The sequence below is a fragment of the Mytilus galloprovincialis genome, chromosome 1 (genome assembly GCF_965363235.1).
Source record: "Mytilus galloprovincialis chromosome 1, xbMytGall1.hap1.1, whole genome shotgun sequence".
Lineage (NCBI taxonomy): Eukaryota > Metazoa > Mollusca > Bivalvia > Mytilida > Mytilidae > Mytilus > Mytilus galloprovincialis.
In genome coordinates this window covers 93719714-93739610 of record NC_134838.1, presented here as the reverse complement: position 1 = coordinate 93739610, position 19897 = coordinate 93719714, and the positions used below count along the sequence as shown (strand labels likewise).

The following is a 19897-nucleotide window of genomic DNA, read 5'->3' as shown; positions in this document are numbered from 1 at the left end:
TTTATAATGTAGATTTAATTTGTAAAAAAATAGCGTTTTTTCTGAATATTTCAGCAGTTTTTAATGACTACTTTACTGAACTAGACTAATAATTAATATGATACTCAATATATATGGTCAAAAAGTCTGACAGTTTCAGCAATTTTTTGTCATAGATATGTCAGTGCATGTATGTGTCAAATATATTTTGTTTTTTTTTGGGTTTTACAGCAAAGGTCCAAAGTACAAATGACAAAAATACAACAAAAAGAGGCAGATGTCCAACAATCCAAAAATATTGAATAACTATTCTAAATAATGCTATTAGGTGACTCGGACCATTACAATAATGACCAATAATTTGTAAAGGTAAAAAGCACCATTCAAAAACAAATAGAACATATAAAGTTGAGCTCTATGATATCTACAAGACTAATCTAATGTCTTTGAAGCAGAATCATAATAGATTTAAGCTCTCTTTTGACAATTTTGACTTTCAATCTCCGACTATAAAATCCTATACAGCTTTACCAATATATATCTATGGTTGAATGAAGACTAGATGCAGGACTCAATGGTGTAATAACAAGACAATTTGGAACAAACAGAAGAACTGGTATAGTACTAGTATTTGTATAAGTTCTATAGTGGCTCTTTGAAAAGGTTTAGCCTTTAGGGAACCTGGATGCTAAATGTAGGTAGTACATTGTAGCTCATCATGTGCTCTAGGGCCAATTTAGAAGACATTTAGAAATCAAAATAGGGTCTTCAAGTATAGTCAATTGTTTATGTTTTTATCAATGTGAAAAGTATTACATGTATACCGTATGTATGGCTAATTATTTTCGCATATAGAACAAAATTGCCAATATAAATTCCTCCTATTTAAAAGGGGACAGGAATAAGGTATTGATAAAAGTTTGAATCAGCAAAAATATTTCATTTACCTTATTCAATGAAAATCTCGAAATTTTCTCCCACTATACGGTATGACATGTATAAATATAGTGAGATTTTCTTACAAATCTGACTCTATAATCTAACAGCTAGATAACTATAACTATTCCACCAATTTTGCTTATTGTGTTCTAGACTGTTTTTTTTTTTTTTGAAAAATCGCAAAGAAAAAGGCTGTTACAACTTTACAATGTGTAAAAATCTTAAAGCCAGAACACATATATTTGGGTGTTGAACATAAATCCTACTTAAAATTCAAAGATTTGGAAAACAACAACTCATCACTGTTGAGCTGCTTACTAAATATGAAGTAATTGTGTTGACAGTATGGGAGAATATGTGTGAACAAAATTTTTGAAGCTGATTCCACATGTTATAAAATTCTAAGTTTTGGAAATTAGAAAATAGGTGTTTTGTAAATATAAAGAGCAGAGGCAGATTTAGAAGGGGCAAAGGGGCCCTGAGTCACCCCTTTTCTGGGGAAATCTGTCAGTGGGCCCCAACTTACAAAAATTTCTGGATCCACCAAAGAGGAGTACTCACTCATATACCTAAGGCCAAATAAAAATATATGTGTGGTTCCAGTTACATACTTTTAAAAAATAGGGTCGGTAGGTCGGCATTTTTTTTTTTTTTTTTTTTGAATGTCAAAATCCGGAAAAAAATCGTGTGTTTACCGAAATTTTTTCCGGTATTATACACGCCCCAACCGGAAGTGCATTATTTTTACATGTGTTTGGTTGTAAAATAAACAGTCATGATACGTTTTTAGTTAATTTTGTTGCATTCTGTTATGAATTGTTGCATTTTAGCCATAACAGATACTTGTGATGGAAATTCAGATGACAGAAATCTATGAATTTCATTATTTTTATTCACATTCCTCAAAATTTGATTGTTTGAAAATTTATTAAAAAAAGTTCTAGGGTCGGGGGGTTTTAACTAGGGTTGGTCGGGTTACTGGAACCACACATATATTTTTATTTGGCCTAATCATTATCAGGCTGCTGACCAATCTTTAAGTAATTTTTCTAAGAAGTGCCAGGGAAAATTTTGACAAAAATCTTTATTAGACATACAGAAAGAGTTAAGACAAGTTGAATGAACATATAATGAGGTGTGGTAATCATTCATTAACCTATGTGGTGGGAGGGGGAGCAGATGTGCATGTAATATTATATTTTTCCTGTGCAGTTTTAGTATCCCCTTTAAATAGAAATGTAAATCTAATTCAAATATTAAATTAGGAGCCTCAGCATTTCATTTTGATAGCAAAATAAGTGCTTAGATAATCAACTCAATATCATCTTTCTTCATTTCTCTTCTAGCCATAACAGAATAAAGGAAATTTTAGTATCAAATTCCACAGTTTTATGAGATTCAATTTTCTCTAAATCAAACATGTCAATTTAAAGAAATTAAAATAATGTCATTAAACTATCAAAGTAACTGCATGAGACAACTTTCATCAAACCCTTAAATCAGGAAAAAGAAACACAATGTCGTCTTAATTGAACTTATTTGTTGATATAAAGATTTATTTCTTTGTATGCTAGAGTTACTTCCCTTCCATCAATGACGGACATCATAGTTGACTGTGCCATTGTACATGCAATAATAAAACTGCAGTTCTAATGTTTGATGCTTTTGATAAGCAAAATTAAAAGTGTAACATAAAGACTGCTTGCTGCTTGTCGCAAACATACTTTTTTAAATACTGAAATTCAATGACCATTCTTGGTAATTATATGTATACACGATTCTTCTATTGATACTTTTTAAAAAAAACTTTGCTTATAGAAATGGTGAAAATAAAACTATTGATATCAGATGAATGTGTATAGATTTTTTTTCAATTTATTGTTTAATGAAATTCCTATATAATGAAATACAACACTTTTCGCAAGTGTACTTCATACAGTATATGCTTAGTCATTTCAGAATAGTTTCAAAGAACTAAAATAAAAACATAGTAATTAAAAATCTTGATACAACAAATAAACACCGCTGAAATCTTTAATGTTGATTTTTTTGTTGAAATTGTGAATTAAAGGCTACTTATACAAGAAAACTAGCACATACCAAATATCAATAATATTATATGGCAACATTTGAAGATAGTCCCCCTGGTCATTATTCAACTTTCAGTTTAATAATGTCTTGCTTCTACAGAAACTAATAAATTTCAATTGTTTTCATCAGCTTCAATTTGAAAATCAATATTGGATGACCAGTGTAAAATTCCAACTACAATGGACACTGGTGCCAAATAATAATCAATTTTGATTAATGCTAAGCCTATAATGGATGACGGAACACTGTAATTACTTTCAAAATAATCGTCAACATGTTGTTAATTAAGAAACTTGTAAATACATATTACAATACAAATGGACTCTATTTCATTATATTTAATCGAAAAATACTGAACAATGGAACAAACATTCAATTATATTTCCTGAAAAATCCATTTCTAATGAACCCTTAATCAGCCTTAATGCACAAAATTTAAGCTGCTATATTATCACATTGGGGTTTATTGTTACTTACATGGAGAAAAAGGCAATTACAGCTCAATATCACTTTTTCATATTTCTCATTCAACTAACGTTGCACCTGGCAAAATTACCATGGAAACTTATTTTATTTAATAGATTGTTTAAATTAAATGACAAAACCCAATATTCTAGATATATTATTATATATTTATATTCAGAAAATATCTAGTTCTCAAGTAACTTGAGTTTTACAGGCATACGACATTTCATAAATAAATTAATATAGGCATCATATTATATGATATTAATTTTTTATATATATTGTCTGTTCTTTTTTTAAAATTAGATATGATTACCAACAATCTATTTGTAAACAAAGTCAGCCATATAAGAATGAGGAAACAAGAAGATGTCAATAGTATTACAAAAACAAAGGTCCAAAAAAATCTTTCTTTGACCTGTCAAAATATGGTCTAAAGATGAAAAATGACCAGTTTTAACATTTGTTCATTGTGTAATTTACATTTCATCTTTTCATATCTTACATAAAATTCAGTTAAAATTCTTCCAAATCGGGAGTACATGAAATTTACATAAATTACCTTGGCATTCAAGAGTGACAAATGATCAAGATGAAATGTCCGATTATAATGGTCTAAAAAACCTTGTTTAATAAACATTTTATTCAGATGACCAGGTGATGATCTCATTTCACAAAATATGTAAATAAAATATATATCTTATTATTATAAATATTCAACAAAAAACCGTCTATCCTTTTGTAATTCATCATAAAAACAATAAAATATGTATTTGGCCTTTCATGTTCCATTCTAGCTGGACATTACCAAACCAATATTAAATGTCATCCTCTCCAATAATTTCAACAAATAAAATAAATGTAATTCTTCATTTTTGATCGTGGAACCAATAAAATACTAATTGAGATCTCCGTTTTGTAATCATCAAAAGGAAAGAAGAAACAGGACTTGACAAATTATTGACCAATTTTATGACCATAGGCCCAGAGGGGGTTAGGAATAAGAGGTTTACATAAGATCTAGTAGAAACTACCTAATATGGACAATGATGGTCAAATAGTAGTCCGACAGCAATTAATCTTTATCCAAGGAAAATGGACAAAATCCATAATACTTTTAATCTACAAATATGTATGTATATTCAACTACTACTTCAGAAATTCTAACGTCTTTTCATTTTATTCAGATTTCTTTTAATTCTTTTTTTTTGTTGCAAGAAATAACCTTTAAGTTTTTACAGAGTATCTATGGTTTTTCCACCCAAAGAAATCAAAACTAAATTAATTCAAAATTAACATGCAATATCAAGTTTTAAAATCTAGTGCAATGGTTTCTGTTTGATTCATAGTGCATATACATAGAATAGAAAGAACAATAAAGGGCTGCGTTTTAGTGCATGATATGCCCGTTGCTCTTTTAACTTGTCTTTTATGCTTTAAATGAATTTATATGATCAACTAGAAATATATATACAAATCAAAAGGGATGTTACATTAATATATTCACCAAAGTTTCATAAAATCCCCCTTTTTTAAGTGTAAAAATTCATTACTTAAGGAAACGTAAAATCTAAAATTTATAAAAATGGAAAGGGAGCTTATGTCAATAGATATAAACAATTTATCAAAGTTGCATAAAATTTTGTGAAAGTGTTAGTTATTGTCCCAAAATTGGAAAATCACCCCTTTTTTAAGCATAAAAATTCATAACACGGAAATGTAAAATCTGAAATTTATAAAAATTGAAAGGGAGCTTACATCAATAGATATAAACAATTCACCAAAGTGTCATGGACATTGGTAAAAGCCTTTTTGAGTTATTGTCCGAAGTGTTGAAAATCCCCCTTTTTTTTATGAATAAAGCCCCATAAATCCAAAACTTTTAAATATCAATTCTCTGTAATTATCAAACAATGTCAATACTGGCTGGCCACACTACCTTTTCAAATTTCTTTAAACTTATTGTGTGTAGTCACACTACATTACCATTAATGTTTTCAATAAAAAAAAATTACCAAAATGATGGGTTGCTATGGAAACGGTGTTACCTATTTTTCATACAATGGCCTCCTGAGAAAAAACACAAAAACTGCAATTCTGACCAATTTAATTGACATAATATAGTATAATATTTACAATACAGTGGAATATGCTTTATTTATCTTAAACTACTGTATTTCAAGTTTCTTATCATATAAAAAAATATTCCTAAAAATAATTTTGCATAATTCAAAACGGCACTTTATATATACAAATTTTGGCATTTTACCAAATCAAGAAAATTCCCTTTGGGAGCCTATTTTGAATAGATTTTTTTTACCTTTGCACACTGATTTGAAATTAAACTAATGGTAATATACGTAGATGATATATAGTTGGATTTAAACCCCCCAAAAAAATTGTGGGAAATTTCAAGACCTTTCTGTTCATAAATCCTAAAAAATGACAAAAAATTGCAAAATATGCATATTTCCATGGAAATGGTAGTTCATTTCAAATTGCAATATATTGTCTCTTGGCAAAATATTTCACTAAACAATCAACAAAAATAATGATACTCAGCCACATTTTATAAAGGTTAATTATTTTTTTTAGGTTTTCATTAAGAAACTTTTAAAAGGGTGGGGGAGAAGGGGGTGCAAAACTTGAAAACTTGAAAATAGCATAATTCTCACATTTTTTGTTCAATTTAAATGAAAATTGAAGGAGACTTTTGTTTTTTAGTACTGAAACACTGTGTAAAGTTTTAAATTAAAGGTTTATCTGTTTTCAATTTGTCATCTGGACCCTTCCAAAAAAGGGGGAGAGGGTCAGATGCAAAACTTAAAAATAGCATAAATCATAAAACTTTTTGTTGGATTTAGATGAAAACTGAACTTGATCTGTTGTTTATAGGATTAAAACACTGTGTTAAGATTGTTACACATTTTTTGATTGGTTCTCAAGTTATCATCTGGATTCATCAGGGACTGACAAACATAACTTCAATTAAAGTTTGTCTTCGTCTAAAAACATGTCTCCTTCCGTTTAGTAGTTTCAGAGGTAAAGTAAGTTCAAAAGGGCATAACTTCAACAAATTTAGCTGATCAAAATTTCCTGTTTACATGCACAACTACATACCAAGTTTCATCATAAAATTCAGTTCTTTAGTTCAACAGGAGTTGCACTGATAAACTGTGAGACGGACAGACAAATAAGCCAAAACAATATGTCTCTCCATTAAATTTGTGGTAGTGGGGAGAAAAAATATATAAATTTTCGGGTTAATAGTTTTTTTTATCTTTCAGTGCCCTTTCCCTGCCAAAAATCAGGGAAAATGTCATGATCAGGGTTGTGTTTTTATGCATAGGTGTTATAAAAGGTATACTGAAAATTAAAAAATTATTGTAATGTTTTTATTAATGCGAAAAATGTGAAAAATGTAAGAATCAGGTTTGCAATAACCTAAATTGGCATTGACATTTTTAGTGGCGATTTTCCTATACAAAAAAGTTTGTCACTGGTCAGAGATTTGCAATAATAAATACATTCATTACTTTTTGAATTTACAGTTAATATAAATATTAAAACAAACAAGTATTTTAAAAAGACTTATAAAATACAGATATTTCACTGATAAACATCTTAATCTAAAATTATAGAGAACATTCTTTCAAAACCTTCCTTTTCAAAACAGAACATTTACTGTCTGCAGTTGCAGCTATTAAATCTGTTTCATCGATCTTCTTTTCTTTTTGCACAAGTCTTGAGAAATAGCTAGCTATTTGTTGTGAGGTTAGATATTGAGATCTAGTGAACCTGTTTTCTCCATTTTTTAAGACATATCGCATCTCCTCAGCTACTTTTGATGGGTCCTCTTTTCTTCCAGTTGTTTTCCCAATCATAAATTTTTCATGCAAGTAAGCCTTTTGGTCTAATGTAAAAATGGTTTTTGGTTTGTTCACTTTTAATGCCCATCCTTTGTTTAGTTTGTCAGTAGCAGCATTGTTGTTGTTGTCAGATTGTTTGGTAAATGACACTCCTAAATTCCCATCTTCCAACTTCTGAGCATATAAAACCTTTGTTCTATCTGCCAGGCTAAGTTTTTCTTCCTTCACATTACAGTTCCCCACCATGATGTGTTGATCTAGTGAAGATGAATGTTTAAAAGAACGTGTACATCCTTCCTCAGGACAAGTAAAGATTTTTGATATTGTCCGTCTCTTCTTAGGAACTGGCTCTGTAATTTTATCTTCATCATTACTCTCATTTTGTGTATCTTCATCTTCATTATCATCCTCCTCATCATCATCACCATCATCATTCTCTACAAAAACATTAATAGAAAATTAAGTGTTTTGTTATACTAAACAAATCATAATTTTCATGGAAAGACATCATGCAAAATATATAAAAAAATCCATCATAATATAACATAAAAGTTGTCTATACGTGACCTTGTAAGTGTTGTGCCATTAAATGGTTGTGAAGGTGTGAGCTTTTGTTCCATGTTGAAGGCCTAACTTTATTACAAAAACAATAATAAAAACACTTTTTATTTGTTTTTTTTTTGTCATGTATGTACAAGGATTCTGTATCATGAATTTATATGTTAAAACTTTTTTATTGTATCTTTTGAAATAATTTCACAAAGAAACACAAATTGTTACATATACACAGTTTTTTCAATAAAACATAACTACCTCTGTCAACAACTACTGAACCCACGGTAGCAAACTGGGTATACGACCAATCATGATGAACAAAAAGCTGTATCACAGGAATTTTCTTATCAATAATGCTGTTCCATGATATCAACTTTCCTAAAATGCAAAATATAAGCAAATAAATTATTTTATATAAATTAATCAAAAGGGATCTTGTATGGATGCTAATATCAATATACTGAAGTACATATAGCTCAGGTGGTCGTGTGGTCAAGCAGGACAGCTACAGTGCAGGTGATTTGGTGTCACGATATCTCAGTAGTATGGGTTCAAATCCCAGTGAGGGAAGAACAAAAAAATTCTGAAAGCAAATTTACAGATCTAATATTGTTGGGTTGATTTTTAGGACTGTCAATTACAACGGAATATTGTATGAAACATGAAGATTCATGCATAGAGCAAAATTTCTTTAGTTGTGAATTTATAACAGATACATGCTGAAGGTCAAATGACATAACCCCTAGGTTTTTTTTTTTTAACTGGTCACCTGTAGTATCAAAAATAGACATTATTTCTTCCCTTTATTATCTATGCAAGCCATTTTAGTTATGATTTTGTCAATTTGGTTAAGAGATATCACATTGTGTAACAAGACAGAGGTACCATTATTGATTAACAAAATAACATTATGAGAGGCAACATATTGTCGTTCACTTAAACTATTTATCTAGAAACAATTATGTGGGTAGCAGAAATTGAAACAGTTGAAAATCATAATAGAAGGAAACTTTCTTCCATTCTCTGGAGTAATGAAATATTCTTGAGAAATGTTAACATTGATATCCAAAGTGAATAAAATGGCTCTTCAAGCTACAGTTGAGCTGATAAGTAAATCATAAAATTATATTACCTTGACCAATATCATAAGCTCTCCAAACTTGCAATCCATTATCAGTAAACTTAAAATTATGGAGCATAGAAATCAATGGAATACTTCTAAGTGAGACCTTATCATCATCAGCATTAATAACAGGACTTATCACTTTCACCATGTACTGGCCTCTTTGTTGCGAATCAATTGCCTGAAAAAAAATAATAAAAGAAATAAAATTTCGCGAAAAGAAGTTATCTTCTTTGGTCCCTACACTAGGTGACATCATATGTATGCTTCCGACGTCAAACATAAACACCAGGCGTTTTCTGGCTTCTGTGCAGCTTCAGAATGTGATAAAATTTTATAAACAGAAGATTTTGAGGTGCAACATGTGAGGTTTTGTTTTGCTTATTATAGTAGAAATTACATGTCAATACATTCAGCAATTCAAAATGTCGGCTTTCTAAGTTACAGACAAGGAGATAGAGAATTTTACGCTAACTGTCATCCAATCAGATCCATTGATACAAAATAATTGCATTAGAATTTGGCATGAACTTGATAGGTTAAATACATTTTGAGTGAATTTTACAAGTCCAAGGACAATAACTCTGCAAAAAAAATCATCAGACTGTAACTTGTCATGGTTATACTATATACCAAATATCAAACCAATATCTTCAAGCATGAAACGTGTGGAAAGCTGGTTTGCTGGACTGACAGACCTCATTCAAGCTTTCTAGGGTTATACTTTGACTTTAATTGCATATCAAATATTCTTAAACTCATTACTATAATTAACATACCAGTTTCATTTGGTGTGCAGTTGTCACATTATTGCCCTCGTTTACATATCTTTTTATAGCCGACTTGATATGGGATGCCTTCCTGTCACATGCGCCCTTCCCATCCTGAGCCTCACAAAAATTGTAGGATTTTATTTTCTTGTCTAGCTCTTGATGTAAAGTAGCAATGGTCAATGTACTTTTGTAGCAACCGGCATTATCTGACCATATGTTGACCTTTTTGACAGATGGAATATTTTGAACCACATCGACAAGAATAGCTCCAGTTGTAGCTGCATCTTGAGGGGTTGGTTGTTCAAATATATGCACATGTGTAAGAAATTTCACACTTCCCTCTGATTTTAACATAGTAACAGTGATGTGCCAATTAATGCCTCTCTTTCCAAACCAATCTGTCTGGCCCTCTCTAAACTTTCGCGGTAAAAATTTCATGGCCCAGTCAGCTACCATGAAAGCCTCATTTTCCCCAAGACAGTTCACAACAGCTTGTCTTGCCTTTTCTTGATTTTTTGATCGAAGGATATGACTCTTCCATTCATAGATATCAGCTATTGCTTTTTCAACCTAAAACAAAAACAATTTTGAACTTGTTTTTGTAAATTTATAAGAACAAAATACAATAACACTTGTGCTTATGTTCAAGTTCATATTCACCTCATTCTCACAATTATATCTAGAATTTACAGTAGAGGCTCTAAAGAGCCTGTCGCTCATCCTTGGCCTGTGTGCAAGTAGCATATTAAACAAAGGACACATAATATAGAGGAGAATAGAAATGTAGAATTCATGATCAAATTTTGTTTTGGTGATGATAATAACAAAAAAATGCAAAATTTTCTTAAAATTACCAATTCAACTGGTTGCCTGATTTGTCTAAAAATTTCAGGGCGGTTAGATCTTTACTTAATGAATAATTTTACTAATATCAAATTTGCTCTAAATGCTTTGGTCTCAGATATATATACTAGCCAAAAACTGCATTTTACACCTTATGTACTTTTTTTTGCTAAGTTGGTCAGCTTGGTTGGTGGGCTGGGTCATTGGACACAATTTCTATACTAGATACCCAATGATGATTGTGACCAAGTGTGATTTAATTTGGCTCAGTAGTTTTGGAACAGATTTTTGTAAACGTTTGCGGACCACGGACACAGGACGCCAAATAATGAAAAAAGCTCACTTCGTCCTTTAGGCCAGGTGATCTAAAAACCAGAGAAATGTGTAATGTAGGTCAAATTTACATGTTTTGGAAGGATGGTCTCAGACTTGCGGTGCTGCATCTCCTATACCAAGTCGCATACATGTAACTTTTTTCTATATTTAGTACTTGAGAAAAGATTGGATCTATCTACACTAAAACCAAAAACTATCATGAGGAATAAAATTTGATAAGATGTTGTCTCACATCTGTATTAGTCACACAGTAACTTAGTAATGAAGAAGTTGATATTTTATCGTATGTTTTTCTATGTTGTGATGTTATGCTATTGTTTCAGAAAAAGGGAGAAGGTTTGGATCCATTAAAACGTTTAATCCCGCTGCAAATGTTTGCACCTGTCCTAAGTCAGGAATCTGATGTACAGTAGTTGTCGTTTGTTTATGTAATATACGTGTTTCTCGTTTCTCGTTTTGTTTATATAGATTAGACCGTTGGTTTTCCCGTTTGAATGGTTTTACACTAGTAATTTTGGGGCCCTTTATAGCTTGTTGTTCGGTGTGAGCCAAGGCTCCGTGTTGAAGGCCGTACTTTAACCTATAATGGTTTACTTTTTAAATTGTTATTTGGATGGAGAGTTGTCTCATTGGCACTCACACCACATCTTCCTATATCTATAGGACATAACATTTTACCAGAATTTAAAAATACCTTAAAGAGCACAGCTTCAGGATTATCCCAGTGTCTTTCAATTGCACTCTTTGAAATAAAAGATAGTGTTTCATCAACAAAACTACACTGTTGGCATTCATCAGTATGTGAATGGTTATCACATTTTTGGCAGAAGGGTCCTTTTTCTTCACTCAAAGCATACGAACAACAATGGTCTGCTATGGATGATGATGTATTTACATGTAGCTGAAAAAAAAATTAGTTGATTCAATCTTTGGATTGGTTTCTTAAAAGATATATATATACCCTTTCTCTCTCTATATATAAATATAAAGAATAATATAAAAAAGAAGATGTGGTATGATTTCCAATGAGACAACTATCCACAAAAGACCAAAATGACACAAACATTAACAATTATAGGTCACCATACGGCCTTCAACAATGAGCAAAGCCCATACCGCATATAGTCAGCTATAAAAGGCCCTGATAATGGTTGCTTTGAAAGTCATATTCCTATACACCCCCAAAAACTTTGTATTGAGGGGGAGGGGGACAAAAGTACTATATCAGACCTTGGCATATAACCAAAGTAATATGCCAATAAAATGTGTAAACATTTCATAAGGCTCTATTAATTACCCAAATTAGACACAAAACCATAATTTTTATGGATGGATAACAGACCCATAACCTTATAACAATGTACAACCACAAAATATTTTGAAGTCGTATGAAAAAGGGAATATAAAAACTAATAAAAACCTTATAATCTGTTTTTAGGTAATGCTTTGCTACCACCAAATTATCCAGTGTTTTCTTCTTTTCATCCAAGGTTAAATCTAACTGTTCTACAGTTTCTGTGAGATCTGTAAATGCTCGACTTCCCTCAGAAATATAGTAGTCAAGACCCTCCATAGACTGTCTGACTGAAGCACTGCAGTCGGTCAAAATCTTGTACATAGTACTTGTGCCTGCAAATGGAATTAAAATAGTTTAAGAAGAAAAAAAAGAACACCAATCTTTGACATTATTTCACATGAAGTGTATGTATGTAATGAACATAAATATGAAATGAAGCCTGCTTTGTACTAGTCGGACAAGCTGAACCTGATCTTTAACTTAATGCTACCACACAAGGTAACAGTCTACAGGAAGACATGCCACCCCAAGGCGAGCATGCTACCACCAAAAAGGGCGGTTAAAAATAAAATGTTTTTGGACATTATATTTTAAGGTAATCCAATGAAATGGGATTAGCCAGAAAACCTTAAATTTTGTTAACAAAATGGCTGACGTCATCAGCAAACATACTAAATTCATAAAATTCAAACTGTTAATGCAGAATTATAATCCAAATGAAATAAATACCTAAACGCTGAATGTTTTCATCCTCACAGAGCTGTGCATACTGCCTGATGATTGTTGCAGGGGCAATACTTCTGATTACATTTGGTGTTTGAATGAGTTCTCCAGTTGAAAGCTGTAATGTTTTTTCTCCAATTGGTAAATCTTTGATCAAGTGGTTTGAAGTAATGAAGTCTAAAAAATGGTCAAGCTGTCCATCATTTATTTTTGAACGAGGAATCTTTGATGTTTGTGCAGGAACACCTAAACCAATATTTTGTGCATGTTTCTTAGCAGAATAAAACTTGTAGTGAGATAATCCTGGTATACTGGCACTGACTTCTGCAAAACTGTAATCATTTGTTGCTATTGATAATAACTGTCTCCTCAACGTTGAGGTGTTTGCAACCATGTATGAGCTGACAATAGCATCCAACAAAGAGCTTGTGGTTTTATTTTTGTCATTTTCTTGCTCTCCAAAAAGAGATTTTTTGATGAACTCAGAATCATCAGGACAAATAGTGTTCAGTAGAGCAGTTATACAAGTATTAGCTTTTGATAAATATCTTCTTTTTGTTCTCTCACTTGACTTCTCTAAAGATTCAGTTAGACACTTTACAGGGCTTATGTCACATGTTTCCAAGAATTCATTGAATTTTCCAAGTCTATCAATTCTGATAACAGATGCTTCTGTACCCTGACTATCAGTATTGCAGTAACTTTCAGTTTCAACATAACTGGTTGTTTCCTGACTTGATGATGTGGAAGCATGTACAGCAAACTGAAAATAAATGTTATTTTAAAAATATAAATAAAAATTCACAAATTTTATTAAATGTGTGCCTTTGATTAATACAGACAAAATAATTTTAATGCTATATTTATTTAACATGTCATGTGTTTAATGGGATTTGAAAAATTACTGCTGAAATAACAAATGCATGCTTTTCTTACTATGAAGCTTGTATATAAATTGGAAGTCAATTAATTAACAAATAAAAAAGCTAGAATGTTTACAAATGAAATTCATTAAAAAAAACAATCAAAGGGCAATAACCCCTATAAAAAAGGAATTTCCCAAATTTGAACTTGGCCAAGAGATTTTCACTTAAACGCTTGTTTGTAAGTTTAAAGTCAATCAGTTAAGAAATAAAAATTCTTGAGTGCTTACAAATTCAGGCAAACAGAACCCACATTTCCATATATATCCTCTACATTGCACAATAATTTAATTTTGGATGTAAAGTGTCTTCTGATTGGCTGGCATAATTTTGTTATGAGCCTATAGACATAATTTAGTCATTTGACCGTGACGTCATCAACGTTTTTTCATGGTTTTCAATGTTTAAAATGGAATCTGAATGGAATTTAGAATTAAATTATAAGAAATGACTGTAATATTTTTTCTGTCTATTCAAATAACAGAAAAATTTGGTGCACACTGTTAAATAACCTGCCACACGTGTTATTCAGTGTGCACCAAATTTTTTATGTTATTTCTTCAAAGACAGACAAAATATTACAGTCATTTCTTAAATGTGCCAGGAACAAAAGTCAGATTGAATAAACAGCCTTTACGATCAGAGTGATCTCAAATGAACCAAATTATCAAATATGCAGTTAGTACATTGAAAGTTCTTGAAATCTTTTAGTCTTTAGTCATGACGAAAAGGAGATGCTTCATCTTGTTGTATAGGGTTAAGATACGGTCTGTGGTCTCGTTATGTAGCAAAATAAATTCAGAGTAACATTCAACATATAGACAATTTTTTATATAACTTCCTATTCAATAGAATCAATTCAAACATCATTTATTGAAAACATGATGTCATTCCGTTAACGTGGACCCAACCAGCGTAAGGCTGTGAGTGGGCCTACTTTATCGTATCTAGCTTTAATACTGCAAATTTTGATATAAATGAAATTTTCAATGATACTTACATTATATCCACTATTAAGTCGATGAGGTCTGAGATTATACTGTTCTTCATATTGATAGCTACATGTATCACCAAGGTTGTCACTGTTCATCAAACACTGCATAAAAAATTTTTTACTTATATCAGATGATAACTGAGTCTTTAAAAACATAAACCACAGTAAGCTTATCCATTAACAGGCTATCAGGACTCTGTTAATTTTACGTTTGTTTTTGTTCCATCATATGTCATGTATGTGTTCAACCCTCATGTGCAAATTCAACAAAACATTTTGATGAGTTTATTTGTACTGAAAAAATGGGATAACACAATTTGCATAATGATATATATGCAATATATATATGACTAGAGGTTTTAAAGTACTGAATGAACCCACATATTCAATAATAATAATGTTAATATTCTGCCGTTGCTTATTGCACTAATATTGATTGTAATTTGTACATAGTTCAAGTTTTCAATAAAACTATGAACTGTAGAAGAAATTAATACTACATGTACTATGCACTTTAAAATAACACACATAAAACTTGAAGTATATTTTTTTTTTCTCAATATATATATTAAAAATGCTGAAGTATACTGAATGTCAATAGAAACACAACACCTACATGTACATGTATGTTGCATTGAATAAAAATTCACTGTCAGATCTTCTAACAAAATTCGCCTGTATCTGTCATTTTTCTCAGTTCAAAATTGATAGAAAAATTAACCCAACCAAATTTTTGTTTAACTTTAATTTAATATTCAACAAATATTTTAATATCTTTTTAATAAAAATAAATTGGGAGAATCATTATAAATTATTTTGGTATTCAGACTTTCAGTGCTAGGGGTAAACTATTTTAATGTATCATGATGTTTGATATACCCCTTTATATGACATGTATGACAGTCGGACAGATACAATTAAGCCCATTAACAGATAGAGATACCATACATACATGTACATTGACTCTGAATAAAATAATAGCATGTACTAGCATTATAACTTACATTTGTATTTGCACAAATTTCAGCCACGCTACATGAAGTGGATTGCCCACAATAAAGGGTCTTTCTGCATCTTGGACATATTGCTGAAACATACAGTTCAAATTATTTTTTTTATAAATAAAGATACATTTTTAGTATATGCAAATTAAATAGATGTTTGTCCCATAAGAGAAAAAAAATGAATTTAGGAGAAATGGATTCTTATAAATTCCTTATTAAGTTTATAGTACACTACTGATTGTGACAAATTTAAATATTTCGAAATAAAACCTGTCAGTTTTTGCTGAACTTATTCTGTACCTTTGTTGTTGACAGGTTAAGCTACATGTTTTTGGAGAGAAATTCTGTTTCTTGTTTACTTTCTTCAAACATCGGTAATATTTTGGGTAGGGGAAAGAAATGGATAAAATCATGCAATTTCATACCTGCCAAGATTTCAAAATGCCCATGGGGGTTTTGCGTGCAAGATGGCTGCCATACTCCTAAAAAACCTTCAAGGGGGCCTTCAAATACAGTGTAATGTTGTTTTTTGGCTTCTTCATACTTTTATAAGCCTCAATTCATTGTAAAATTAATTGTTTTGTTAATATTGTGGACATAATTGCTCTTTAAAAATTTCAATTTGGGAGCCTCCATGGGGGAAATCCCCCGCAAATAGTGACAGTTGGCAGGTATGCAATTTAAAGGTGTTTTTCCTTCTTTAATAACTTTAGAAACTGAAAGATTTCAGCTATTTATGCAATATCCTGACTGTTCCTTGTAAATTTAATAATAGGTCTCTTATTTTGGAAATAAAAGACATTTTGATTTAATTTATAATGGTCCAGTATTGCCTGGGAGGTGGGTTGGGGTCCACTTCAATACTTAATTGATAGGGGGTGCCGCTGGGGTTCTGTTACCCTACCCTTTTCATATAATTTAGAAAAAACTTAAATCAAATACCCTTTGCAGGGTCGGTTCCAGCCATTTTAAAAGGGGGGGGGGTTCCAAACCCAGGACAAAGGGGGGTTCCAATTACATGTCCCCATTCAAATGCATTGATTGTCAAAAAAAAAAGGGTTCCAACCCCTGGACCCCCCCCCCCCTTTTCTGGATCCGCGCCTGCTTTGTAGGTTTTTTATGTGGAGGGGGGTAAACTTCTGCAAATTTAGTATATCTAAAATCAATTTTTACATATATATCCCTATTGTTCAATCAATTTTGCCCAAATCAAGTTAAGAGGGGGGGTGGGGGTCAGTGAAAAAAAACACTATGTGAATTAAGTTTTTTATCCTACATTGAACTTTTGATGTTATCCCCATGCTGGTTAATAAATATAAATAACAAATTATGATACTAAATTATAAAAAAAGAAATCATTTTAATTATTTTACTTACCAGTTCCAACTGGAACTATGATTCCTGTTCTAGCATGAATCTCTTTCACTTTTTCCAAAGATACATTTCTGTCTGCCTTTACCCCATACCATCCTCCATATATTTTGTTGTCTTTGTTGTGAGAGGAAATTATATCAGGTATTCCACATATCTTTGATTTGCAACCTGCTTTGTTTTTATTCAAAAACCTGTGAAAATGTTCACTGCACACTTGAAACTTCTGTGTAATATCACTTGGCAGTAGACCAGCCTCAGTAAGAACAATGGACTGCAATTCTGATGACAAAGAAGTCAGTGGGGAATTTTCACCTACACATTCACATCTCTGTGAGCTTTTAAAGCTACAGAAGGACATGGTTAATTACAGACCATAACTATTGTTTTAACACTGACTGTTGATCACTGATATCGTCTGCAAAGTTTCTCCCATTGTGTATACTTCCTGTGTACATGTGTGCTTTAGATCAGAAGAGTTCTACCAGGGGAGATAACTCTATATTATCAATAATGAATAATGAAGATTTTCTTAATACTTTTTTAAGGACATGCTTGAATATCCCATTCAATTTACAAGTTTACTTTGTTATTTATATAATATAGATTATATTTAGGTCAGATAGTACTTTGAAATCAGTGTGGAAAGGAATGAAAACATCTACAGATTTTAAGGATCTATGGAACACTGTAGAACCACTAAATTCTTTAAAATGTAGAAAACCTTGATAAATCTGCATATTGGCCTATCAAAACTTTTGAAAACATTAAAATAAGCTTGGAGAACATTTTTCATGACATTAAGCAGTCTTCAAACAAAAATTTAACAATATTTTAATTACCTTTATTTTTACCTGAAAAGTCATGTTTCCATGGCAACAACAGGGTGACACATTATGATTATGGAGTGGCAAATATTTTTTTTTGAAAATTAAGACATTAAATGTATTGAGGCGAAATTTGGTGGAATTCTGTATCATGTCATGGCCAGCTCATTTTTATATTTACAGAGAATTGATATTAAAATCTGAAATTTATAAAAATTGAAAGGGAGCTTACATCAATAGATATAAACAATTCACCAAAGTTTCATGGACATTGGTGAAAGCCTTTTTGAGTTATTGTCCGAAGTGTTGAAAATCCCCCTTTTTTATGAATAAAGCCCCATAAATCCAAAACTTAAAATCTGAAATTTATAAAAATTGAAAGGGAGCTTATATCAATAGATATAAACAATTCACCAAAGTTTCATGGACATTGGTAAAAGCCTTTTTGAGTTATTGTCCGAAGTGTTGAAAATCCCCCCTTTTTTATGAATAAAGGCCCATAAATCCAAAACTTAAAATCTGAAATTAAAAAAAAACGAAAGGGAGCTTACGTCAATAGATATAAACAATTCACTTAAGTTTCATGGAAATTGGTGAAAGTGTTTTTGAGTTATTGTCCGAAGTGTGGACGACGGACGGACGGACGGACAACGGTATACCATAATACGTCCCGTCTAAAAGACGATGGGCGTATAAAAACCTTTAATCTCAAACGAACTTGACTTAACCTAAAGTCGAGGACCAGCACTCCTATTGCTGTTTTTCATCTGAAAGTCACAGTGGGGCTATCAATACAACAAGCAGCAAAATCTCAAACCTTAAAGTAAGTCAAAGATAGACCCTAATACGGATTTAGACAGAATGATTTGCAAGATGTCAAAATGCATTAAATGCACAAAACATGCCTCCAAGCAAAGTATTTGAGGATTTAACAAATTTCACTGTAGCTAACCATTTCAACCAATGACCTTGGTTTTTAATACTGCTAAATATTTCTGTATATCAAAATGTATTTTGATACGAAGTTCATGTTAGTTACATGTTTTGTTGTCTCTTGTTATGTACTTATAACTTGGAAAGTTTTATTCCTGAAGTGTTAATTTCATTGTCTGATTGAAAGCCATTTAATCTTGCCAAATTGTAGTACCACTTGTTAGTCCTTGAAGGCAATGTGATGGGCTCAAGATATCTTTTTAGCATATTATTTTGTAAAACTTTGTCAGTGAAACAGTGTTCCCCTTTATGTAATACCCCGGCCACTGGAACTACTGTATAAAGACAAATGAAGTTGTTGAAGGCCATACCGTGATCTGTAGATGTTAACTTTTATGTCATTGGTCTCTGAGTGAGAGTTGTCTCATTGGAAACCATACCACATCTTCTTATTTCTATATGAATTATGGAATAACTGTGACAAGACAAATAAATTTGTGCTTTTCGAACATTGTTAGCTGACTGCAAAAGGTTAGCAAAGTCTTGACCCACATCTATAACTTAGTTGGTGACGTTCTAGTAAGGCATAGACATTGAATACTTAAGTATTTAACTATCTTTTATCATATTACCTTCCTCCTCCTGTTCCTCACCAGAGGAGTCTTCCTCTGTTCCTGAGGAGGAAATAGTACCCGGATCATCACCTGTAATAAACAAGCACAAAATCACAAAAATACTTCCAGGAAAATTCAAAATGGAAAGTCCCCACCCAAATGGCAAAATCAAAAGCTCAAACACATCAAACGAATGGATAACAACTGTCATATTCCTGACTTGGTACAGGCATTTTCT

General features: G+C 31.5%; 2 protein-coding genes across 4 annotated transcripts in view; both read right to left on the bottom strand.

Annotated features, from left to right (window-relative positions):
- LOC143045189 (uncharacterized) overlaps positions 1-19897 on the bottom strand; it is a 116104-nt gene that overhangs the window by 16732 nt on the left and 79475 nt on the right. For all 3 annotated transcript variants that reach the window (XM_076217540.1, XM_076217549.1, XM_076217531.1), the window contains one exon: positions 19678-19749. In XM_076217540.1, coding sequence (XP_076073655.1) covers positions 19678-19749 — 72 coding nt within the window. The remainder of the gene's footprint in view (positions 1-19677; positions 19750-19897) is intronic.
- On the bottom strand, positions 5565-16279 carry LOC143045179 (uncharacterized). The gene is made up of 9 exons (XM_076217522.1): positions 15915-16279; positions 14917-15012; positions 13000-13756; positions 12394-12602; positions 11668-11874; positions 9801-10364; positions 9031-9202; positions 8157-8276; positions 5565-7780 (listed from the first exon to the last, which is right to left on the bottom strand). Exons 2-9 carry the CDS (start codon positions 15004-15006, stop codon positions 7110-7112), a joined length of 2790 nt encoding a protein of 929 aa, XP_076073637.1. The 5' UTR covers positions 15007-15012; positions 15915-16279; the 3' UTR covers positions 5565-7109.

Excerpts from the sequence above, each read along its gene's own strand:
- LOC143045179 (XM_076217522.1), bottom strand. The coding sequence starts at position 15,006 with ATGAACAGTGACAACCTTGGTGATACATGTAGCTATCAATATGAAGAA. Across the intron at positions 11,875-12,393 it reads ACCTAAAAACAGATTATAAG|CTACATGTAAATACATCATC; the intron begins GTTTTTATTAGT and ends TTTTTTTTTCAG. Across the intron at positions 8,277-9,030 it reads AGCTTATGATATTGGTCAAG|GAAAGTTGATATCATGGAAC; the intron begins GTAATATAATTT and ends TTTGCATTTTAG.